Raw genomic sequence first — 27986 nt, forward strand, 5'->3', positions numbered from 1 at the left:
CCTATACAAAATACTATCCTGTTCTATTTTCTTCTTTTCCTAACTGTCACTTTAGAAATTAATGTGATTCTTTTATGGAAGATACATTTTAAAGGATAGGCATCACGTTATTGAAACAAAGCATTTAAATTTCTGCTAGTAATAGTATTCTAAAGCATTGATTAATGTTGTATTAATATTGTAGATTGTAAAACATTGGCATTAATAATTGTATACATTGAATTCTGAATTTAGAGTATGCATGTAATTATGGACAATTGACGTAATCTCAGTCAATCCCTATTTTTTTATTTGGAGGAACATATCATCATTTACAGTTTTTTCACATTAGCTATTTTATTTTTCTATACAATCACCTTGTTAATCAGATGCCCAGAGAAAAAAATGATGATGGACAGACATGAAGGGTTGAATGAATTACAGATAGGATAGAACATTTATAATTCACACGTGACCTCTGAACTTACTATTACAAGGATTGGGAAACATTTATGCCACAAAAAATATAAAGAAAGAATTGAAAACAACCCTACCAAACTAATTGAAAAGGTTCAACCAAATATTTAATAACAATTGCTTTTTTCATTGCTTTCCAACCTAGTAAGTGATAAAATCATCTTTTGAAGACGGAAGATCTAATACATGTTTTATTTCACTGCAATAAGACAATTCTAAATACTTTCAATTCAGAAATTATTGTGAGGTATTTATCATTGCAAAAAATGTGACAGAGTTGTAAATGCAATAATTCAAACTTGCATTTAGAGATAATTTATATGAATTAAACAGGATTTTTCTCAAAAACGTAAAAAATTAAAATCGCATTTAAGTCTAAAATGACAAAGTTGCAATAAGAAAAGCACACAATAATTTCTGAATTTACAGTAGTATAATCGCCAACCTTTGGGTAAAGATTAAATTCAAATGTCTCATGATATGAAAAAATAAATGCAAGTTTAACGAAATGCTTTATTTTTAGTGTATTAGCAATTTTCTAGAGTTGAAATGCTCAAGCCTTAATATTCGAAAGCCTCTAATGCAATATGGATTTTACCAATTGTGAAGGCCATAAGGGACCTATAATTGCTAACATCAATGTCATTGGGTCTCTAGTGGATAGTTGTCTAATATTGGTATTCATACCACAGGTGCTGTTCCAGGTTTGGATGTTACTGTAGTGCTGATCTCTGTCAGAGAACTTTTGTGACAAACATATACTATAGAAAGGAAAAACAAATAGTTTCTCCTCCAAAAATAATAGCGCCAAGATTACAGTATGGTAAATGGATAATTGATGATATCAGATCATATTGTCACCAACATAATGGTATATGTATTTTGTTTAGTCTAGCTGTTGTATTTGCATAGATTAACCATTACATGATGGGTATCAGAGATATAACATAATCATACTCACATCCAGAGGGTTACCAAATGTAGGGAATTCTACAAGGGTCAAGGACAAGACTAAGCAGGTAGCTATAACAACAAAGACCACAAGGAAAACCATATATGGGTAGTGAACTACCACTCTTGTGTAGCTGAAAAGAAAAGAAAATAAATAAGGATAAAAGGATTAACAAAAGAATAACATAAATCAAATAATTTTAAAGAAGCATACATTTGCGGTAGATTCCTACAAATCATATTGAAGTCTTGTTTTTCCTTTGGGAGGTGCTGAGGTTTCATAACAATTGCTTCAAAAAATTGAGTTCTACCAAAATATAAAAAAAAATTCTACAAGATTATCTGTTCATATCAAACTTTGGCGAATAAATGTCAATCTAAGACAACCATAAGAGTAGCACAAATGAAGGTTACATCAAAGTTCAAGGCGAAGGTACATTTCAGAGGTTTATCCAAGGACATTAAAAACTTGCAATATACCACTATTTACTGCGCTTTTTACTAACCAGATGCAAGTCTTTCCAAAAATGTGCTACATTAGCAAGCCTAAATGACAAAATTTGAATGTGACACTATTTAAATGACATCTTGAGCTAAACTTCTATTGTTTTTGCATAGAATAGACTTATTTTATATGTGTTTCAGCTAAAAATAACATAGAGCACAAGTGTCACCCAAAACTATGTTTTGCCAGTGAATGAATAAACACAAAATCCAGCAAATGTCTAAATAGTTTCTTTAAGTAAGTCTACATCATTTCTTAGGATGAATCTAAACTCATGAATACAGGATTTTTCTGTTTTATTATATGGTACAAAAGTTCAGCATTTGATTTTAGAAATCAAAGATTGTTTGAAACATATTTCATGTAGGGACCAAAACATGTACCTTCTCGTTTATATGCAAGAGGTAATAAGCTGCACAGATAGATTTTTCAAATATTTTTACAATTGACCACAAGGTCCTTTGTCTGCTGGAATAACATTATTCTCAGAAGATAGGTTAAAAGATCAATGTTATCAGTAGAAGGTATTTTTTTTGTTACTTGAATATTATGGATAAAGTAAAATGTGTGGTATACATCAATCAGACAGAAAACCAACAAAACAAAATATAGATAGACATGAGGTCAACATATGGACAGTAATGTTTACCCAAAAGACAAATGTCTATACAATTAGTAAACTTCTTTTTCTTTATATTCTGCAATTCTAATAATTCTATCAGATACTCTATGTGGTTTTTTTTTCTTTGGTTTCAAAGGAGTAAGTTCAGTAAGACCCCTTTTGGGCCCCAAAATATAGCAGTTTTACAAAATTGTGAAAATGTAATCTTTTAGCTATTTATTGGAAAGTAAATTAAAATGCTTCTGCTACATAAATATGGGCTGTTTTGGACAATACAATGCACATATATCGGGTACTTAAGCATCATTAAGTCATGCTATATTTCTGAAATCTTCACAATTTTAGCATTTTAGTAAAATTTTGGACGGTTTCGGTCTTTAATGAAAGTGGCCGCATCCGCGTTCATTCAAAATATTGAAAAGTAAGTTGTATTTGATGATAATACATAACATATATAAAGGTTGAGGATGAACATGGATTCGGCCACTTTCATTTTTGACAAAAACCATCTGAAAAGTTACGTTTTTTGGCATATTTGATAGATTTTTCATATTTAAGCTTTAATCGAAGCGTTTTTAATGACTAAATTAGTTAAAAATATTCAAGTAAACAAATCGAATCAATTTAAATAGACGCTTAAGTGTTTAAAAAGTGTCCAAAATCTTTCGTTAGATGAACCTGAAATTTGAGGCCAAAATCGGCCCTTACCGGACCTACTCCTTTCTTGCTTTCAAGTGGCAGCATACAGTGTTTTATATTCAGGTATACATTGTCCTTGATTCTGATCCTCTTTAGAGGTTAGATTTACTTAAAGGGATATTTTCATTGTAAAAATTCTTGCCCCCTATTACTCCTCATGGACAATGAAATGTCTAAAACTACAACATTACATAATAATCCACAATTATATTTTAAATTTATCAGCTATGTAATTTAATTTTGGATGTACCGGTAATGTGTCTTTTGATTGGCAAACGTTGTTTTGTTTATCAGCCCATATACATAATTTTGTCATGTGACTGTGATGTCATCAACGTTTTTTCATGATTTACTCCGGTTTAAAATGGAATTAAGAATTAAGTTATAAAAAATGACTGTAATATTTTGTCTGCCTATTCAAAATAACATAAAAAATGTGGTGCACACTTCAAATCAGCCACTACGCGCGTTATTCAGTGTGCACAACTTTTTTTATGTTATTTCTTCATAGACAAAAAAATATTACAGTCATTTCTTTAACCCGAATAATTCAGTCGTTATATTCCGCTGATCTACGAAGGCTACATTAACGCCTGAACGTCTTCCTCGATAAAGACCGTCAACCGGAAAATTCACACCGCTATGCAATATGGGAATTTTTACTAAGTTGGCAGCTTAAGAAGGAGGAGTTCCGGATGTTAATTGATGTTAAATGATGTAAACTGATGTTAATTGATGTTAATTAATTATTATCGGATTTGTGTTAATTGAACACACGTGTTTGGTAAGACAATTACAAGACAGTTGCGCAGACTCATTATCCTGATCACCGCCGATTGGCTCTCTCTCACAGAGAGCAGGCGACGCGGCCAATGATCATAAGGAGTTCAAGCCCTCATGTGGGAGAAAATCGGACACAGAAAGGGCTTGAATTATTCGAGTTATCATTTCTTAAATATATTTACTTATATGTTGCCAAGGTAACAGGTGAATCCTTATACCAGATTTGTATACATAAGTCAGCTATAAAAAGATTTTACCCAATCTGACCATACACCAACACGATGACTGACCCTTCCCTCAAGTTTTCCCTGTTTGACCTATTTCAATTTTCAGATTTGGTCTGATAAAAACTATTCTCCATTATGGCACTAAATAAGTATGGATAAAAGGTTGACATTGTGATTTCCTTCAATGATGAACAAACTTTCATATGCAATATTTATATGCATAAATCTGTATTAGCTGTATTGATTGTTTACATAAAGATAAACACATTTACATCTCAAAAAACAAATAAATCTATAATTACAACAATTTTATAACTACTTTGTAAAAAGCTTTCCTTTTTGCATTGTAACAAGCTCATAGCAAGGAAATTCTAAGGGGAATACAAAGAATTGAGCAATGATTCTAATGAATTTTGGTTTTTTAAATGTCAGATGTTTGTTCCTCTCCCTCACACCTGGGCTGTATACCGGTATATACATCACAGTACGTCATATCCTATTTTCTCTCAGTGCATAGAGCTTTTATTTTCATAATAGGATTTTACTAATTAAGCATATCTAGTGATGTCAAATAAAGCTATCATGGTTTAAAATACTGCTTCAGGTACAGTCAAATCAGAAATTTCTTAATATGCTGATTCAGCATTTTATTTTTTGTGAAGTTTAATTGAAAATAGCCATACAACACTCCAGAAATATTTTTCAAAAACTGTTTGTGCTGTCAATCACAGGATTGAAATAAACATCCCACACAACTTCAAGAAGAAACATATTTACAAAGTGTCTGTGTGTAATAAAAACTTAATTTACAACCTATGAGTCAGCCTAGCAGGCTATTTTTACTTTCTAAGATACATGGTCAATTAGTGCTTATCTGTTCAAAAGTTTATTTATGATTTTTTTTTCTTCAAAGAAACATGGTTAAATACCTTGCCATGCTCCACTTTGACCTGGCTGATGGAAAGCACATTGTTTCAATTCTTTCTATTCTTAGTAATCACTTTACAGTGCATGACTGGTTTTCATTAAATCTATTTTTAGTAACACTTGAGATCAGTGATTGACAGCTGACTGTTATGCTATCAGTGGGAAATTGTAACTTGCTTCTAAATATAAACCAAATGTCTATTTCAGCTGATGCATTCACAAGCAGGAATAATCACTTGTTAATTTCTTTCTTCTTTACTCATTATTTTCCAGCTATCTACAATTTAAATAAAGCATGTCGAAGCATGATAAGATTTTAATGGGTGTAAGCCTCTTTGATGTCTTTTAATTACCCAACAAAAGAAGAGTTTTCAAAAATTAAACTTCAACCTCTTTTCGACTTAGTTATTTATAATCATTAATCATTAGTACAAAAAAATTTTAAAAATATAATGAATATATACTGCTTTAAAGTTAATATACTTTTTTGTGTTTATCTTCTTATTACAATTATAAGTGTTTAATATTTCCTTACTTTTTTGCTATATGTGGAATAAACAATTTCAATTTTCTGTGCATAACTTATTCTAATAATTTCTGTACAAAATTGCCATTACTTTTGTACATACTCAAATTGATACTATAGGGCTAGTATTTCATTTAATGATTGTTTAGAGGGTTGCCCCTTACAAGGATGTTACTAAACCAAGAATTCCTAATCATGTAATGATATCTTTAAAGTTATCTCTTTGAAAGTTCCATGGATGTCATCAAAATTTGTAAAATTGTTATAAAATATATATTCTAATACGACCTGCTTCTTTCGCTTTGTAAACAACACTGTGATAAAATTCTAGATATATCTATACTTAGCGCAGACTTAGAGATATACATAACAAGAGTGCACACGCTGAAATGTCTCGCCTTCTATACTAATCATTGATATTATGTTGATAGTCCTAAGTATAAAGCTAAGCTTTAATACAACTGTCACATAAACTTAACATTAACCAAGATAACTAAACAAAAACCAATGAACCTTGAAAATGAGGTCAAGGTCAGATGAACCATGCCAGGCAGACATGTACAGCTAACAATGCTTCTATACAACATATATAGTTGACCTATTACTTATAGTTTAAGAAAAATAGACCAAAACACAGAAACTTAACACTGTGCAATGAACCGTGAAAATGAGGTCACGGTCAAATAAAACCTGCACGACTGACATAAAGATCATAAAATATTTCCATACACCAAATATAGATGACCTATGGCATATAGTATTAGATAAAAAGACCAAAACTCAAAAACTTAACTTTGACCACTGAACCATGAAAATGAGGTCAAGGTCACATGACATCTGCCCGCTAGATAGGTACACCTTACAATCATTCCATACAACAAATATAGTAGACCTATTGCATATAGTATGAGAAAAACAGACCAAAACACAAAAATTTAACTATAACCACTGAACCATGAAAATGAGGTCGAGGTCAGATGCCACCTGCCAGTTGGACATGTACACCTTACAGTCCTTCCATACACCGAATATACTAGCCCTATTGCTTGTAGTATCTGAGATATGGACTTGACCACCAAAACTTAACCTTGTTCACTGATCCATGAAATGAGGTCGAGGTCAAGTGAAAACTGTCTGACAGACATGAGGACCTTTCAAGGTACGCACATATCCAATATAGTTATCCTATTACTTATAATAAGAGAGAATTCAACATTACAAAAAATCTGAACTTTTTTTTCAAGTGGTCACTGAACCATGAAAATGAGATCAAGGACATTGGACATGTGACTGACGGAAACTTTGTAACATGAGGCATCTATATACAAAGTATGAAGCATCCAGGTCTTCCACCTTCTAAAATATAAAGCTTTTAAGAAGTTAGCTAACACCGCCGCCGCCGCCGCCGCCGCCGCCGCCGGATCACTATCCCTATGTCGAGCTTTCTGCAACAAAAGTTGCAGGCTCGACAAAAATGGCTGTAACAATATACTTCCAACGTAAATCTACATGTATTGGAACCTATTTGCAAACCCTTTGCCGATTTTATTGTTTTAAAAAGTGCAATTAAAAAAGACAAAATAACTGTTATTCTTATTCGGATGCATTAAATAAAAAGAAATAATGCATAAGAGCTCGATAATCAACAAAATAAAAATAAAATAAATTTCCGTGAAAGTCTATCAATTTTTTTTGCGCATTCAAGTCATTTCAAAACATGACATCATACAAATGAAACCGCTCAAGTTGAAAGTTTTCTGTTACGTGAACCATCGAAATTCGTATGATATTGTATTAAAACTGATTTTTGAGGTAAGTTTTGTTTTGTTTTCTATTCTATTGCATTATTTGCATATCTACTAATTTCAGCAAGCCAACATGGCGGCTCCTTAGTTACGAAATGTCAACTTTGGATTTGACGGAAGCTTACAAGAAATTCATGTATATTAAAAATGGCAAATGTTGGGTTTGAGAATTTGAAAGAATTAAACAGTTTTTTTTCCAGCGGTTATTCACGAAATAACCCATGCAAGCTACGGATTTATTAAGATATTTGAGCTTTATCTAACAGGGAGTAAAAAAGATCAGCCACACACACACACCAAACCAACGCTTCAGTATTTTGATGACTGAATTTGTCCTATTAGAATCGAAATATTATTCATTTAGGCCATGTGTAAATTTCCAACAATCTATGGCTTCCATGAATAATATTTCAATTCTAATAGGACAAATTCGGTCATCAAAATACTGAAGCGAGGGTTGGTTTGGTGTGTGTGTGTGGCTGATCTTTTTTACTAAAATATTCAAATTTTATCCTGAGCATTAGCGAGGGATAAAATTAACGAATATCACGGCCCAGGCCATGTGTAAATTTCCAACAATATATGGCTTCCATGAATTATTTCTTAATTTATACATAAATTCTTCTGTTTTTCATAGTTTTAAAATTCTGTCCTCAACTTCTTGAATATTGGATTACTGAATGCTACTTATACCTTATATTTTTCAACACAACAATAATATCTCAAAAATTATTAACTCCCAGTCTTAAAGCATATACATAACTGTGCAGATTTATTAATTTCATTTAATTTTGTTTAACAGACAAGTTCCTTTTTTATTTATGTGTTAATTTTTCTACACAAAAATGGAAATTCCAAAATGAAATGTGTGTGTTCTTTCAAATTTTAATGGATTATTAATTCCTGCCTTCAAAGGACTTTGTTTAATATTGGACTATACTTATCATATCCAATAAAACTGGCCTCTTTAACTAAAGTTCTAGGATTTCAAGTCAATGTACAATGTGATTCAAACCTTATCAGTATGGTGATAATAGTGCAAAAGATGCCTAAGAAATGTTACTTTAATTACAATTATGTCAAATCAATTTCTGGAGCAAAGGATTAGGAGATATAATGATGTCCATTTTTATGTCAATATGACATATGAACAGAAAAATGTCACATTGATCTCATTAGGAAAAAAATGTCAATGCACTTATTGTTTGAGATACAATAAATCACAAGGAGCTGCCATACAAAACTAGAGGAATCATTTTTATACGCCCGTCGTCTTTTAGACGGGACGTATTATGGTATACCGTTGTCCGTCCGTCCATCTGTCCGTCTGTCCGTCCGCCGTCGTCCACACTTCGGACAATAACTCAAAAACGCTTTCACCAATTTCCATGAAACTTAAGTGAATTGTTAATATTTATTGACGTAAGCTCCCTTTCGTTTTTTTTTAATTTCAGATTTTAAGTTTTGGATTTATGGGGCTTTATTCATAAAAAAGGGGGGATTTTTAACACTTCGGACAATAACTCAAAAAGGCTTTCACCAATGTCCATGAAACTTTGGTGAATTGTTTATATCTATTAATGTAAGCTCCCTTTCAATTTTTTATAAATTTCAGATTTTAAGTTTTGGATTTATGGGGCTTTATTCATAAAAAAAGGGGGATTTTCAACACTTCGGACAATAACTCAAAAAGGCTTTCACCAATGTCCATGAAACTTTGGTGAATTGTTTATATCTATTGATGTAAGCTCCCTTTCAATTTTTATAAATTTCAGATTTTAAGTTTTGGATTTATGGGGCTTTATTCATAAAAAAAAGGGGGATTTTCAACACTTCGGACAATAACTCAAAAAGGCTTTCACCAATGTCCATGAAACTTTGGTGAATTGTTTATATCTATTGATGTAAGCTCCCTTTCAATTTTTATAAATTTCAGATTTTAAGTTTTGGATTTATGGGGCTTTATTCATAAAAAAAAGGGGGATTATCAACACTTCGGACAATAACTCAAAAAGGCTTTCACCAATGTCCATGAAACTTTGGTGAATTGTTTATATCTATTGATGTAAGCTCCCTTTCAATTTTTATAAATTTCAGATTTTACATTTCCGTGTTATGAATTTTTATGCTTAAAAAAGGGGGGATTTTCCAATTTTGGGACAATAACTAACACTTTCACAAAATTTTATGCAACTTTGATAAATTGTTTATATCTATTGACATAAGCTCCTTTTCCATTTTTATAAATTTTAGATTTTACGTTTTCTTAAGTAATGAATTTTTATACTTAAAAAAGGGGGATTTTATGAAACTTTGGTGAATATATTAATGTAACATCCCTTTTGATTTGTATATATATATTTCTAGTTGATCATATAAATTCATTTAAAGCATAAAAGACAAGTTAAAAGAGCAACAGGCGTATCATACGCTAAAGCGCAGCCCTTTATTACTTTTGTTTGAAGAGATCAAAAAAATATTGCTTACTTCCTACTAAATACATAATATCAATTCAATCTGACCAAATTCTGATAAAATTTCGGCAAGGTGTTACTGCACACAGTGTAAGACAACAAGTTTATGTTGTTGGTAAAAAGTAAGAATCATTAGTGGATGACAAACACAATTTTAATATACTTTTAGCATTTGTTTTTCATCAGGATGATTGAAGAATTTGGAGGTCTATTTAGTAAATTTGGATTTTCCATTAAAATCAACCACGGCTACTGGAAAATGTTAGAATATCATTAATGAATAATTTCTCATATACTGTAGATTCATTATTATTGGTTGGATACCAATTGTTTTTGGGTTTCGTGGGTATAGATAAACAACAAATTTAAATGTTCAATGAATTTCAAATTTTCTATATGGTTATTAGCAGACATTGGCAAAACCGTGAAATTAAATATCCACGAAAATGCTAGTTTTGCACTCCACAAAAATTGGTACCCACGAAAATAAATGAATCCTCAGTATAATATAAATCAAATCAATTTCCAACAAACATTCAGGAATGAGTTCCATTAGTTGCTTCAGTGTCTTCTGAAATTTTAAGATGAAAAATATTGTTCTTGTTTTCCTATTTCATACATACTGATACTGTTTGAATCATTTTAACTTACTATGTTTAATCTTCATTGTCATATATACTGCTTGACAATAAAATTACTAGTAATTATTATTCACTACAAAATGCAGTGCTTTCATTGGTTTATACAAGGGTGACATTCTGCTCTACCACATGGTTTATTGGGCAACAATCTTTAAAATTTTGATACAGGTTCTCCCCACCATTAAATTTGTTCATACTACCTAAATTTAATCTGTTTTTAGTACTCTATTTGAGTCAAAACCACCCAATTAAAACCACAGAGTCTGCATTTAATTTTTTCTAAGGATAACAATCTGCTCTATCACTTTCTCAGATATGTGTCATTTATATAACATTTATCATTGCCTTTGTTCATATAAATGTTTAAACTTTTATAATGTCTAAACAGCTAGTTATTGTTTACTAGTTATACCAGATATGAAATTGGTGTTATTGAAGAAAACCTTGAGAATTATGTTGCCAAAGAGATTAAGGCTATATATTGCATTATTTGTGGTTAACCACAGAATGACATTGAGTTGTCAGCTAATTAACAGTACAGTAAACCACTTTACTGATATTGTTGGTGTTATGATAAGTAGCATAATGATATAAAGGTCAATGTATTTCTATATATATTGTTTAAAATTTTGGAAATATCACTTGGAGGACTAGACATATGAAGGAGAAGTCAAATTTCCAACAAAGCAGAAAACTACACCATCCTTCACCTTTATTTGAGCATAAATACTTTTCATAGGGTTTGTCTAGAAAATTGTTTTTCTTTTCATCTATTTCCTTTTTGTTATGTTGTTTGTCTTTCTTTACCTCAGGGTATTTTTTGCCTTCTCAATTCTTTGTGCTTTCTGATATTCTAAATTATAATGTAGTCCATTTTGCAAAAAAAAAAACCTTTGCATTTTGTTAACTCAACAACAGAATTTGAAAGCATGGCCCAAGTAGAAGTTACAGTTCCCAAAAACAATATGTAGCACAACATGCAAGTCTTTTGCTCCAGTTAGCAACCATTCTGTACAGTCATGTATGCTTTAAGGGACTACAATTTTATACCAACATTTATTTTCTGCATGAAAATTTAAACCTAGTAATCTATCAATAGAAATTATAATGTTTGGAAGCAAAAAAAACCTGAAGAATATGTGTCAATAGCCATGACCTGCTCATAATACTAGTATCACATTTTTGTGTTCAGTAAATTTTTCTCAAAACTGTAATTTTGTATATATTATATATTATTTTAATTACATGTCATAATGAGCATGTGTAATAAGTTTCAAGTTGATTTGACCAGTACTTAATAGTAAACTAAGGTAAAACACTTAACCTGCTCAGTAAGCCATAAGGTCACAACACTCTAATTTGGTATACATTTCAAAAGTTCACATCATCATAAGCAAATGTACTAAAGTAAATGTGACCAACACTTCATGGCGAACTACCATAACTACAAACTTTAACCTGATATGGACAGACTAACAGACTCAGTGACTTCTATTGACGAGATAACAATTAAGATCATATCCCATGTCATAAATCTAACCACATAAACTCTACTTTGATGTCAACTTCAGCAAAGATATAAAAAAGGACAAATATATAGGTTAGACGAAGCCATTAGCCATCACCATGGGTATTAAAGAAATTCAGTTTAGCATTTAATTGTCTTGACAAATTCAATTTTTGGTCTTAATAATCAACAAGGAAGAGAATAATCCACAAAAATATAATGGCGGAAAAAAACATTTACTACCTTGAGGTTTACAAAATCAATATACAACTCCTTCAGTTATGAAATGTAACACAGAAAATCTATGAGAAATAAGAAAATATTGATTAAATAAACATAAAATGGAGTACCAGAAACCTATATAAATATGTCTACTATTTCCATATTTGAAACAATTATGGTTTATATAAATGTCCCATTGTGGGGGTGAAATCACAGTAATCTATTTGGCATTTTCTGTGTCAATAAAAAACTCATTTGTGCCCTAAATGAAATAATGGAACCTTTATTAATTCTCTGAAGAGTAGTTTTAATCACTTCCAATTATACACCAATAAATCATTTTGCCCTGATTGGAGATTCATTCTGGTTGCTATTTTTATAAACTTTAATGTAATCTTTTTCTGGAGGTGCCTATAAAATACACATAAAAATAAATGAAAACAAGAACAAATAGCATTTGAAGTCGTAACATGCAATCCCCTCTAACTATTAATCAAGCAGTATATTAAATCGAAATTGTTCTTATGAAATTGCATAGTTATAGTTGGAGGTAACAGCTGATTTAAACATAGCAAACATTCAGGAACACTCATACTACATGTACAAAAATGTCTAACTAGGAGTTATGTAGGTTTGTTAATTATTTTTTAATCTTAATGGTACCAGGCAAACTCACATTATAATTTTTGAGATAAGACAAAAATTAAAATATATGTTGCAACTTGTAATATGGAAAAATTCAATATGAGAAGTCGGCAGAGTTTTTACGCATATGGACTCTAGTTTGAGCTTAACATTCTGAACATGTCATACCCTGTCAGATTTTCTCTATTCATAGCAATATAAGAATGAACAAAACTTGCATTTTACCCTAAATTTTATTTCAAGCCATGACAGACATCTTGGTTGGTATGCAGGGTCATCAGACATATTTTTCAAACTAGATTACCCAATAATGATTATGGCCGAGTTTGGTTAAACTTGACCCAAACTTTGCCCAGTTAGTTTCAAAGGAGAAGAATTTTGTTAAAGGTAATAGGCATTGACAGACAGTGGACATCAAGTCATGAAAAAGCCCCGACTTGGCTCTTTGTGGCAGGTGAGCTAAAAATAAATATAAACAATGGCTTGCATAATAAATAAAAAGGAAGGCAATGAAAGAAAATTGTCCATACTAAATGGTATATTATATCAAACTGATAAATTATTTTGGGTAGCGTGACATACATATAAGAGAATGGTTGGAATATATATGTGTGCCTTTTGTACCCTTTTCTGCACCATACAAATCTAGATAACAGCAATTAGTGTATGAAAAAAGGTATATAAATAAGTTTTTGTTTTATCTTTATAGTCAGGTTAAAATTACAAGTTTGCAAAAAGTTTAACACATGTAAATAACCAAACTACAAAGTAATTTAACATACATGTAAATACCAAACTACAAAGGAAAACGGAAAGAAAGTCAGTTTATCAGTTTCATTATCAGTTTGAAATAATCAAAAATTCAAAAACATCAAATAAATGAAAAACAACTGTCATATTCCTGACTTGTACAGGCATTTTCTTATGTAGAAATGGTGTTTTTAACCTGGCAAGGCTAGCCTAGTTTTTCTTTTTTGCTTCAAACGCATGTATTTTAATTTATAAATTTGAAATTTCCTACATGCTGTATGTATTTTATTATATTGTTTCTACATACAACCTCCAAAGTGATGTTGTTAACAATTTACATTCTAGGGATACCATAGTTCATCATTAGCATGTATAATTGTACACAGCTTTCAGAATAACTCATATAATTACAATTATCCATAATCAAATAAATGTTAAACTGTGTAATATGTCATGATATTTTCTATTATATTAAGAGTCACAATTTTGACCTTTAATACATGTCATAAATAGTGGGAGGCAATTTTACAACAAGAAAATAAAATTAAAGCATATTACAGCAGACCTTTGGTTTCTGATAGTTTTGAAAGTCAATCTATTCTTTTACACAAATCTAAATTGAGGAAATATTAAGACTGTAACATAAAATAATCCAATATGTATAACTTAATTTTATAAATAAACAGAAAACAATAATTCTTCATTATTGCTCTATAAGCAGAAACTGTTAAAATAATAGTACTTCCTTAATTTGTAACATGGATAATTTAAATAGACATTTTCATTTCCTACACATGTTTAATGTTCAAGATGTTGTTATAAAAAGGACACGATAAATTTAAAGTACAATTGGCATTTGCTGCTCACAGCTTAGCACAGAGCAAGATAGCGAGCATAGACTGGTTAAGAGCAATTCTCCTTAACCACCAACCGTTTTATATAGGGGGTCCGGCATGCATAGTCACCGATTTTCATGAAACTTAGCCAAAACATGTGATCATGTAAAAAAGTAAGAAAAATGCCCACCCAAGTGTTGCTAGGTCATGGTTGCCATGGCAACCAAGTGAATTAGATTTCCCGCAAATTTTGAGGAATTTAGTATCGAAAAAACAACTACTTTGCAGTCATTCGTAATCAAAAACTAGGTTTTATTTATTGATATTTGTAAATATTTTTTAGAAACATGAAACTTAACAAACAAAAAAGCAATGTCATATATAAAAAATATTTTGGCTGAATATTGTCACAACCGCAGAAGCAGGGGTCATTTTTCAATATAGTTCCGGAGACAAATTTTACACATTTTGTATGAACAAAATAGACATTTTTGCATCCACCTCCATTTAATCTGTGGTTATGAATGAAAAGTATCGATGTTTGTAATAAAAAAATTATAACAAAATGTTTGGGAAATTAGGTTCTAGGATGGTTGCTATGGAAACAAAAATATGTAATTTTTGCCTTTTTACCTCTAAAATGTAGCCATTTTATTACAAATAATCCACAAAAAGTAATTATTATTCAATGACTATGATGTGCAAACTATTAGCAATTAAATAACCATGAATTTTTCCAAAGGTCAAAGGTCATTGATGACCTTGACCTTTGACCTTGTGTATATTAATTGAATTTTGAAAGGAAATATAATAGAAAGAGGCTACTAAACATGGAGAAAATTATCAGGATGTTTTAAGCCACTTCTGATCAATATATGAAAAATAAAAAAGTCAAGGTCATTTCAAAAGAGCTTAGCAACCACCCTTATTTGATCAAAAGTGTACCTAGCAACCATACATGATTACATTCAGGACTACATAAACTATTACATAGACCTAACTTCAAAGGTCTAGAGGGTGTCATCACATAAGATGTAAGCAATCATTCATTTAAAGTGTAAAACTACCTAGCAACCACATATTTAAATTAGGAAAATGCCTAGCAACCATCGCTTTATATTGAAAAAAATGCATAGCAACCAATTAATTATTTAGAAAAACTGAACAGCAACAATTTATTTTAGATTTCATTTGGACAAAAATTAGAAAAAAATAATATTAAAAACACATTTCTAATCCGGAAAAGTAAATAATATAGCAAATTTAATTTCATGAGACTGATTACACATACAGTCATGGGACAAAAGTGAGTTCTGACTCAAAAAAAGTCCCATCATTTCAACTGAAATCAATATTTTTCAAAAAAATATTACCAAGTAACCGTATGAACGATTTTTATAAAAAAAAAAGATACAAAAAGATGAAGAAATGCTTGAAGTTTTATTGTTTATTTGGTTATAATTTTCTTGAGTTTCGTTTTCATCATCTGATGAGTAAATTAAAACACAAATGCAAATTTTTACGATTTTAATTTGATTAGAATAATAGCAAACTTTTCAAGAAATATTTTTCTTTGTGTTCATCTCGTCAGATAATTAAAATGAGCATCAGTAATATTATAATCAAATAAACAATAAACCTTCAGACATTTCTACATCTTTTGGTATCTATATTATGACAATCGCACATACGGTTACTTCGTAATAATTTTTCGAAAAATATCGATTTTAGTTGAAATAATAGGATTTTTTTTACTGGGAACTCACTTTTGTCCAATGATATACAAATTTAAAAGATGTCGTCTGATGAGACAACTCTCCAGAAGACAACCAAATGTTATTCAAAGACAAATTATTTATATCTATAAGAAGAAGAGAAAAGGAATATAACTGCTAAGAGATCGACCTGATTATTTTGGTTGGAGTTGGCCTTTCAAGCAAAGAAGTTACATGTATGCATATATATACAATATATTCATTTTCAATCGTTTTAACTTATAAGGCTTGATTATTTCATATTTTTCGTCGATTTTTTTTTTTGCATACACACTGTTTTTGTATTTTAAATAGTTTCAAATGTGCATCTAAATGTACAAAAAATTGTTTTTAGCATGTTTTGGGCAATATTATTTATCTTCAGATCAAGACACTATCACATTCATTTCGTTAAACTTCCATCTTCCCCATCACAAAAGATCAAATGCTCTTTCCTAACTAATATAACTGCCTTGCATCTATCCATTGCTATATTTGTATATCAACAGTGGAAGATTAAACAAGAATATTAAACATACTTATTTTAACAGAGTCTCAGTGCCAATTGAGATTTAGTAATCGAACAGACTAGGCCCGTTTTGGTCCAAAAATAAAGAATTATAACATTTGCTTAAAAAGTAAACTCTAACGCTATTTATAAGAGAGAAGAAAGCATGTGTTGAGACAGATTTTTCTTATTATTTGCTTAAATAAAGATTTTACTATGCTTTTTTTTTAAAAATAATAAAAAAAGTTGGGTCACCGTGCTATTTTACAAGCTACGGGTCATTGAAAATTGCATAATAGATTGTTTTTGAAAAAACACACTTGTGTGCATAAAAAAATTCTTTAAAATAGAATTTTGAATAATTGTGGGAAGATAGGTTTCATCATATGTTTTAAGAAATAAAAAGAAACAATGGTGTCACTGAACTAGTTTTCTCGCTGCAAGTAATAATAATAAAAATAATTCCCTATTAGTCCAGTATTATTTTTTTACTGAAAGAGTAATCTATCCTCAAATGGCTCATTTGAAAAGAAAAAATTCCTTTAAAAAACATAAGGACTTTTGTTTTTTATGAAATTAATGTTGCTAGATTCATACTTCAGAGGACACACATCACCTTTTATTAACCGTTGCTCAGGAATATTTCTGTAGCTAAGTAGTTGATTAGAAATTTGTTAACTCAAATTGAAGTAAATATTCATTTGTAAGTTATTCTCAAACCAACCATCTTATATGGAAAATATGGTTATATGTACAGATACATCAATTTGTATGTGCTAATTATATTATGTAGTAAAAATGGTTGCTAGGCAACCTTTTTTTTTACCGGAACTAAAAAAAATATTTTTTTTAAGTGTCTATACTACGGCTAGCAATGGTTTGAATTAAGACTTCTTTTGAGAGGGGACCAAAACGCCCATTTTCATAAATACATTCTCCTTAGCCGATTTAGGCAAATAACAAGACCAATTGGTACAATGAATGTACAATCCAAGATGGTGCTATACCATAAATCTACCTTATTTTCATTTGACAACCCCTATTAAGAGTAAAAACCCTTTAAGGTCAATTTGGGGTAACTATCGTTTATGTTAGTATTAACCTAAATACATTAATATAGAATAAGCTAAACATTTATAGCTACAAGAGTTACTAAAAAAAGAGAACATAATTGGGATAAAGAAACAAGAAAAAATGCTGTTATTTGAATTTTTCTCCTTAAGCACTAGTATTCATTAAAAGGCAAACCGCCTATATGGAGAAAAATGAAATTTTCGAATATTTGAGTAAGAAGATAAATTTAAAACAGGAGCCCCCTAGTATAAAATGATATGATAATTCAACTGGTATTTTTTCGTTAAATTGATAAAATACTTTGGAAAAAACAGCATTTGTAATTCAAGCAAGAACAGGAAACAAAGTTGCTGGCGATTAATTGGAATTTACATGAGTAAACTCATGTTTGCGAGTTATTTAAGAAACACAATACCTGTTCTTTAAAGAAATTCTTTAAAGAAATTCTTTAAAGAAATTGAGAGTCTAAATAGAAGAATGAATTAAAACTTTAGTAAAGCACCAATACAAGGATGGTTGCTATGCATTTTCTAATTATATAAGAATGGCTGGTAAAGTTTATGTTGAAAATATTGACCCCTCAACTTTTAATTAGGATGTATACCATAATTCGTATCAATCTGAACCCAACTATGCATGGTTGCTAGGTACTTTTATATCAAGTAAGGGTCGTTGCTAAGAACTTTTAACATGACCTTGACCTCTGGCATTTTGCTTTCAAACAAAATGTAAGCAAAATTACGTCTTAACACTTTTTCTAAATACATTTTGGGTTTATTTGATAAAATTTCTAACAAAATTAAATGAAAAAAGACAGAAGGTCAAAGTCAAGGTCATAAAAAACCTTTGACCTTGAGGTCAACTTAAGGTCATTGAATGCAGAACATGTCCCAAATAATTTTTATTTTGTATTTGTCACTGTTTTTAAACTATTCAAATAATAATTTCAAAATTTTTCTTCAAAACACCAAAAATGACATTTTTATGTTCCCATAGCAACCACCCTAGCAACCTATTTCCCAAACCTTTAATGATAAATTATTTTTGGGCAACAGCCATAATTTACATTTATCACTTTAGTATAATTGGTTGTGGATGCAAAAGTGTAAAACTATGTCATGCAAAATGCCTATAATTTGCCTTTTTGAATTCACGGAAAATTCCGCTATTTGAACCAGTGCTGCCCACTTCTTCCACTTTTGTCAGAAATAATTTTTATCTTTTATCTTACTCATAAAGTGTTATATTTTAATGAATTATAGTTAAAATATTCATAAAACTTGAAATGTCTGCATGATTACTGCTTAAAATGGGTCATTTTTTATCCTCAAAATATGCGTTTTTGAGGCAAAATCCAAGGGGACCCGTAACCATGGCAACCGGGGCATAAAATAAAATTTTGTCAACATTTTTCTTGTAAGTTTATCGATAGCTACCAACAGACCAAGTTTCAAGAAAATCTGAGACTATGCGTGCCGCAACTTGGTTGGTGGTTACAGAGAACTGCTATTAAAAGGCTTGGAGTCTGAATAATGTGTCCAGGAAGAGTGACCATTAAATAGCTGTTACCTTGTAAATACTATAACAGGTTAAAATGTGGCTCAGTAATTGGTCTAGAACAATGCAGATTTCATATTCCTATCTCATTAACATGATCTCATTCTGAAAATGCATTTAATTGCCACTGGACATTAACAAGCCATAAATCATGCTATTATCTTTCTTGAACAAATATGATTTTATGCAAGTTGGAAACCTGCAATTTGGGGCAGCAAAAGAGGTCAGTTAATCTTCAAATTCTACCTTATAATTGGTATTGACAATTTTCTACATAATTCTAAAGTAATGTCCTGCATTGTCATCCAGAAGTGCTGACTGATACTCTGATACTTAAATCTACAGAAGGAAGTGATATTCTATTAGGAACTCAATGTTGCCATACAACTACTTTGAATTTTGTTTTCATCAGATCATGTTTTGGAGTATATATAATTGACTAAGTGCATGATATAAACTGATGGTTTTGTCATTTACAATTATATAATCTTTGTGGATATATTGGAAAATCGTGATAATGCTGTCATAATATTGTATACAAAATCTGCTTAAATGTACTTCTCACGTGAACTGACATATTGTTTGACATTAAAGAAGAAAAAATCGGCCGGAAACTGCACGCATGTGAAGTCTTTCTGTCTGGTTGGATACTTTACCGGTACTATAAACATATGAGTATAAAATAACATTGCCAGTTTGCATATAAATCAGGATTTGAAGAATCCACGATGAAAACTAGATGTGTTTGTTCTCAAGCAACTCAATTACAAATTTTACAAAAAATCTCATGAGAAAAATACTCATAAGTGATGAACATTTTAATTTTTGCCATAAGGTTTTTTTGTAATAAAAGCCATTAGGTTCTAAATTTATTTAGAATACCAGGTACAAAATTTGTGCTCAAAACACTAAACCCTGTATTTTTATTGGTTGATATTTGAGTCTTAAGAAACATCATTTACTCAAAACGTTAATGAATGTAAAGCAAGAATAAGGTAAAAGAACTACAATATACCAAATCGATTGAAAAAAAAACCAACAAACAGAACTCTTTCTGAATATAAAATTTAGGAACCTCCAATTCACACTGACAACATAAAAAGCTAGTCCCAATCTGGCTGTCAATGTCCAACCTGGTCCATTGAACCCATTCATCTCAAGATTGCAATAGGGAACCATATCAGATTGAAAATCACAAGCAGTATATATATATGAGTTGGAAATTGAAAGAAAATTTGTTTTTAAAAGAAAATGTAAAAATATCAAATGTATTTTATAACATTTCTACCTTTTTGTAATTCATTTTAATTATTTAAAGCCAAATTAACTTCTAAATCTAAAAGATAAATGTTAAGGCTTATATGATTTGTTAGAATGATATCAATAGTCAAAGAAAATTCATTAATGGCCAAACACACTGTAAGATGGGGGAAAAGAAACATTATCCCCTACAAAGGAAGATCGACAATGAGGAAGTAGAAAAGTATTTATTGATTTATAGATTGTGGTCAAAGTAAAGGTAAAGACAACTGGTCAATTCTTTGTATTAAAATACTAGTAGTTAAAAATCAGTAGAAATGTTTAGTTCTTATTAAAAAAAAATATTTCTCAAATGAAACAACTTTATTTTTTATAGATAACCTAATTTTTATATCTACATTCAACAGTTTGCTTAATTTTGCTTAATTTAACAAAAATTGATTGATTGTTGGTTGCTTAATGTCCAGTGGCAAATCTTTCATGCATGTTCAGGACGAGAACAAGTTAACAAATAAAACAATAGGTAGGTCTTGTAATAGAGGATGGTTTAAAATAAATCTCATTATTATACATTTTCAATAAATGAATATATAATTAAGTTTCCTGTAACTGAGTTTTTTCTTTTATTTTGAATAAAATTCTTGTCAAAAATACAAATTTAAGAAATGTTAATTACCATTGAGTTATATTGACATGAGAATTAGGTCAACAACTTATTCATCGATATAGACTAAACATTTCTGTCTCATATACTGATGCTGATTAAAAATATTTACTTGTCTTCTTATCAAAAGATAAACAAATTCTTCAAAAAATTCACACCACCAAAAACTAATTAATTAAAACAAAAGAACCCTTACAACCTGTTATAACCAAAATCGTCTACTGAAATGACATACTTAATTAATGAAACTAGTCTTTTATTCAAGAAATAAATAGAATAAAAGTGATATTCCATTGAAATAAATAAATAGCCTATAATAAAAGTCGATTGTATCACTTACCATGCAGGCATCTTTTCAAACACAGTCAAACTTAACAATATGTCATGTGAACCTCATTTGACACATCTTATATCCACACTCAAAGAATCTATCACACATGATAATTCTTGTGTAATTAACTATTATCCATCTATAACAATTTACATCACCTTAACAAATCAGGTGATCAGCTGCACTCTGCAAATGTTCAAATGATCCTGAATACTCTGAGTCTTGAGAGTGTTTAAGTTTATTGGCAGCAAGATCAATAACAATTATATATATAGAAGCACATTAACAACCTCAAACAACAAAACTACTGTCTTTTTTCACCAATTGGCTTGCGTTTTCGATCTAGTAATGATACAAGATTATTGGACAATTTCATTTTACAAGCCTAGTTAATTTTATGGGTGGTTTTCAGATCAACATTTTTGAATCCAGTTATAGAATCTCTACTCTGAATAGCATTAAATTTATCCTATATTCAGTTTGTCAGATGACTTTTACATTACAAATACAAGTTGGGATTAACTGTAACATATCACATAAAATTTCAGTCTTTTTATCCAATGAAAAGTAAATGTTTTAAGAAATATCATCTTCAATAAAACATTACTATTTTAGTCTACAACAATTCGTTTTTTTACAGAATAAATATAAAGCCATAAAATGACAGTATATTCAGAAAAAAAAATGTGAAATTCTACACATATTCTTGAAAGATTAGTTAAATTCATTTAATTTTAGTTTATACTAGACATATGATTTTAGCAATCGGTTCAAATATAAATAAGGGCAACTCATGCTACATGGGATATAGCAAGTCAATGGGATTATTGCAAGCTGTCTGCCACTCACACTGTCTGCCACTCACAGCCAACATTACAAATAAAGAACCAAAATATCAGAACAGAAAAAACTTTTTACAATTTGTTCTTATATGTTGTGTTGTCCATACCACATTCTGTAGGTCAGTTGTCTAAAGGTACAAGAGTATGTTACACCATACCACATTCTGTAGGTCAGTTGTCTAAAGGTACAAGAGTATAATTCAGTGGTTGCCATTACTTGATGTCTGTAACATCCGTTTTTCTTTTAATGATTTGTTATCTATTAGGCAGTTAGCTTTTTCATTTGAATTGTTTCACCAATGTGATGTTCAAGACTTTATGGTATGGGTTTAGCTTATTGTTCAGGGTAGTACATTGACCATTAATTGGACTCTGTTAAAAGCTGTTACATTGGCTAATATACCAAATCTCCTTATCTTATATAATGTTGGTAAAAAAATCATGTTCTTACATAGCGTCACACTACAGCTGTTCCTTTACAATGTTTGTAATTTCCTTTTTTCACATTTTGAAGCAAGCATATCCTTATATATGTCAGACTTTCTTTTATATAACTAACCTCTTGTGTCTTCCCCTTGCTCATATCACCTCCCAAATAACACTTTGCCCACTCAAGCAACAACCAAAAATTAAGGTATTTGAGCAGGTGCATTTGATGCAGTTACTTCCCCCCCCCCCCCCCCTAGCCACAGGTGAGAACTACCATAACTTTTTAATTTATGACCATATATGAAATAAAGTGCAGCAAAGTAATCTTAAAAGCTCATCAAAGCCTTTTCGTGACATGTGCCTAAAAAAAAAGACATCTAAAATGAGTTAACTAAATATGGGGTCATTTACTGAACTAAGTTACATCAACCCAAACAACAAAATAAAAACAACAAAAAATGTTCTCAAGTGTTTCAAAAGAGTGCTACAAGATTTTACAGAATATTGTATATTTCAAATTTAATATCCTAGATACACTTACAAAACCAGAATTTTTTACTGTACTTTAACATGAGTGACCTAGTTCAAGAATTATGCACAGTGTACTTTTAGCAAAGGATTGAGGCAATTAAAGTCACTTTTAATTTTATCTATTGTTGACTTCTGCCTTATGCAGGAAATTCTAAAATATTAAGGCTAAAAATGTGTAACGTAAAATATTCCTTTTGATATTGCCTGAATCACTTCATCTAAATTTTGTAAAGTACTTTATTCCTACTCATAATATATGACTGTACTTGAGTGACAGTTCTAGGTTAATACATACTGTAGTCTTTACATTGGGATGAGACAATTAATACTAGATCTTGATTGTAACTTTTCATGACTCTTCCATATATAGAAAATATTCATTCTAATTTAGGAATATGTTTAGACTATAAATAGCTTCAAAGTGATTTCTAATTCCATTTTTTTTTTTAAATCAAATTAGCCATCTCCTGAAACGGTGCCACTATTTTTAGATAATTCTAATGACAAATTTATCCTTTGTTGAGGAAAAAAAATTCTGATTTCTGATGTCAAATATGTTATTCCTTAAAGTTCAATCAACATTAGAAATTATATTTTTAACACATGATAGATATTTTGTAATTTCCAGTAGAAGCTCAAAAGATGTAAAGCATTTGAATATTTCAAGCATGTGCATTAATGATATAATCCAAAAATAAGGTTTACTGTGTAAATTATAATTGTTTTGCAGATGTCAGCATAAAATTGTAGCCAACAATCAATAAAATGTCAAAAATGAAATTTGCAAAATCAGCACTATCGAACAAATCTGTTAATGCAAAAATTATATAATTTACTAGCTTGTTTGGCAATTTCTCTTGAGTGAAAATCTGATTACAGCTAGTTATTAACAGGGTAATGACAGGCCAATCAATGCAGTATTCATAAGTAAAAATTAATAATATTGTAATAATCAAATGATAATTAAGATTCTAAATTCAGTCTGGAATTGCCAAACATATGAATCAATCTAAAATTATCAAAAGTGAAAATGTGAACTGACTGTTAGACAGAGAGACAGACAGACAGACATATGTGAACTGACTGTTAGACAGAGAGACAGACAGACAGACATATGTGAACTGACTGTTAGACAGGGAGACAGACAGACAGACATATGTGAACTGACTGTTAGACAGAGAGACAGACAGACAGACATATGTGAACTGACTGTAAGACAGAGAGACAGACAGACAGACATATGTGAACTGACTGTTAGACAGAGAGACAGACAGACAGACATATGTGAACTGACTGTTAGACAGAGAGACAGACAGACAGACATATGTGGACTGACTGTTAGACAGAGAGACAGACAGGCAGACATATGTGAACTGACTGTTAGACAGAGAGACAGACAGACAGACAGACATATGTGAACTGAATGTTAGACAGAGAGACAGACAGACAGACATATGTGAACTGACTGTAAGACAGAGAGACAGACAGACATATGTGAACTGACTGTTAGACAGAGAGACATACAGACATATGTGAACTGACTGTTAGACAGAGAGACAGACAGACAGACATATGTGAACTGACTGTAAGACAGAGAGACAGACAGACAGACAGACAGACAGACATAACTGACTGTTAGACAGAGACAGACAGACATATGTGAACTGACTGTAAGACAGAGAGACAGACAGACAGACAGACATATGTGAACTGACTGTTAGACAGAGAGACAGACAGACAGACATATGTGAACTGACTGTTAGACAGAGAGACAGACAGACAGACATATGTGAACTGACTGTAAGACAGAGAGACAGACAGACAGACATATGTGAACTGACTGTAAGACAGAGAGACAGACAGACAGACATATGAACATTACCTGACTACTGTAAATTCATTTAGGTTTGTGGGCACCAATTTCTGTGGATTCAGGAAAAACTGGGTTTTTGTGTATATTTGATTTTGTGTTTTTGCTTAAGTCTGCATACAATTTACATGCCTATAGAAAATGTACCAGTATACTTCGTTGAATATTAAAATTCATGGTTCACATTAACCCAGGAAAGTCACGAAAATTGGTATTCCACAAATAATGAAAAACTAGGTTATCCGAAGTAGCACTTTCGCTTTGAATATATATTCATGATCACAAGTACATCAATATTATCTATTAAATAAGGTGAGTTGATAAGATTGGTGCATAGATATCAAGTAGGCCAGAGAAACTTCCACAAGCAAACAGTTTGATTCCTTATTGTCTCCTTCATGAGTTATTCTACAACTCAAGACAAAAAAAAAATCAAATCTGAACAAATAGCACAGAAATATATCATGGGAGTCTAATTTGTTATTATTTAGGAACATATTTATTTAGTGTCTATCATAATTCAATTCTATAGCCAGTCTTCAGGTTACATTCAACCATTACTTTTAGAAGATATTCAGATTTAGACTATGGTAAATCCTGATTGTTTGATATGTGCACCCATTATTTCTTATTATTAGAGACTTTGTGCACTCTGCATTATACCAAAGGCAAAATAATATATTTCCTTTAGCTCTAACTGGACTTAGATGTCTTTTCTACACTAGGATGAGACACATATTTTTAAGTGCAAAAATGATAGGCAAGGAATATAAGTATGGTACAATTTACATTAAGAAGAGCCATCAGGGAACCTATATTTTTCGGAATCAAAAAGTATTGCTCTATAAATTTTTCTTTAATTAAAGCAAGGTTTCATTTAAAGAATCAACTTTCTAAAGTCTATATCTAGATAAGGCTACCAGTGTCGTCTATGAAGATATTAATTGTTTTTTGCCATCTTCAAAACGTGTACCTCATTGCTCTCTTCACTCATTACATTAATTACAATAATCAACCAAACTTTCAAATATGTGTAATGTCTATATTTTTATATGTCAATTAGATGGATATCAAATGTGGTCTTAAATAATGTTTACTTTTATTTCAAATATCATGAATAGGCAACTTTACAAATAACATGACATTTTTTTTATCCTACAGTCTAATGCAAATCACAGGAATATCTACAAATATTCTGAGAAATATTCTTTAAAACTTGATGACCTCATTAACAGCTGAAATTGTTTTATAATCCAATGAATATACAAAAAGATTTATTTACGCTCACAAGAAAAATTCACTGTCGTCAGCAAGAGAAACTGACGATTTAACTGACATCATATATTATACCCCAGACTCTCCGATTAGATTTTTCAATGACGCCATTCTTTAGACATACAATTATCCATCATTGGTGTCAATGAACTTTTTATGAATATCTTTATGGTGTCATTTGAGGAATTATCATCATCTTGTTAATTACATATAAGAAAAAAAATCAATTAAAGCATTTTTCTCGTAATTTGTGAACAAAACATTGTGAAGAGAGTAAAAACCATGAGGTTGTATGATGCATAATGATAAATTAGTGACGTACAAATATAGAACCTTAAGCCTACAGTGTTAACATATTGATTAATGGTTTCTTTGGATTGAAAATATAAGAGTCAATGTTTACTGGTGAGAGATTCTTATTCCTCTAGCCATTTTCTTAGACCACAAACTAGGTCTTTTTACATACATCAACAGACAGTAATGGGATAAATATGAAAATTGGTAAAAACATTTATTTTAATATTGGTTTTATTCAACTGCTATTACAAAATAAGAAGGAAATGTTAATTTTATCTTAATTGCATTTTTTCTCAAATTGCTAGTGTAGTGCTATGAAACATTAGGGTTAAAAATTCATCTGATATGATTCAAACATTCTCCAAGTTGAGTGGAGTTTCTTCTCAAGCCTTATTTTAGGTAAAGATTTTTTTAAGAACAAATATCAATAAATTCAAAAGTATCATTTACCAACACCTTAAGAAGCACAACCATCCTTTTAAATATTTAGCAGTTCAACCTTTAGAAGTAGTAAATAAGCAGCCTGGTGAATCGCATTCAAAGTTTGTACGATCACGGAAAATAATTGAATTAAATTGGATTAAAAAATTACAGACAGTTTACCCTCTCGGTCTAAATGATAATATCATGGGAATTGGTAATATATCTAGAACCAATTCCGTTAACATTTTGGATATAGTTTCTAAAACTGTTCGTAAAAAACGTTCTCACGGTCGTAGAACAAATCGCAATCAAAGAAAATTTAGGGCCAATCATACCAATATTTCGGACCTAATTTCTATTTCAAAAAACAACGGCAGACATTATCTGTTAACAAAACTCTGTTCGTTACCGGTTAATAAGTTAAATAAAATTTTGGAGGATTGCAACACAATTTCATATAGCAGTCCTTAGTATGAAATTGTTCAAATTATTATGGCATATTGTTATTCTAAATTATTTCCCAAAATTGATCGCCCTGAAGATCATAAAAAACATTTTATTAAAATTAAGTATGTCAATAAAGGCTTTGATTTTG

At 30.6% G+C, this 27986-nt stretch overlaps 1 protein-coding gene across 2 annotated transcripts in view; it reads right to left on the reverse strand.

Annotated features, from left to right (window-relative positions):
• The window catches only part of LOC139517094 (protein dispatched homolog 1-like), a 73776-nt gene that overhangs the window by 7947 nt on the left and 37843 nt on the right, over positions 1-27986 (reverse strand). For both annotated transcript variants that reach the window (XM_071307773.1, XM_071307774.1), the window contains exon 5: positions 1418-1541. In XM_071307773.1, coding sequence (XP_071163874.1) covers positions 1418-1541 — 124 coding nt within the window. The remainder of the gene's footprint in view (positions 1-1417; positions 1542-27986) is intronic.

Source organism: Mytilus edulis, chromosome 3 (assembly GCF_963676685.1).
Source record: "Mytilus edulis chromosome 3, xbMytEdul2.2, whole genome shotgun sequence".
Taxonomy (NCBI): Eukaryota; Metazoa; Mollusca; class Bivalvia; order Mytilida; family Mytilidae; genus Mytilus; species Mytilus edulis.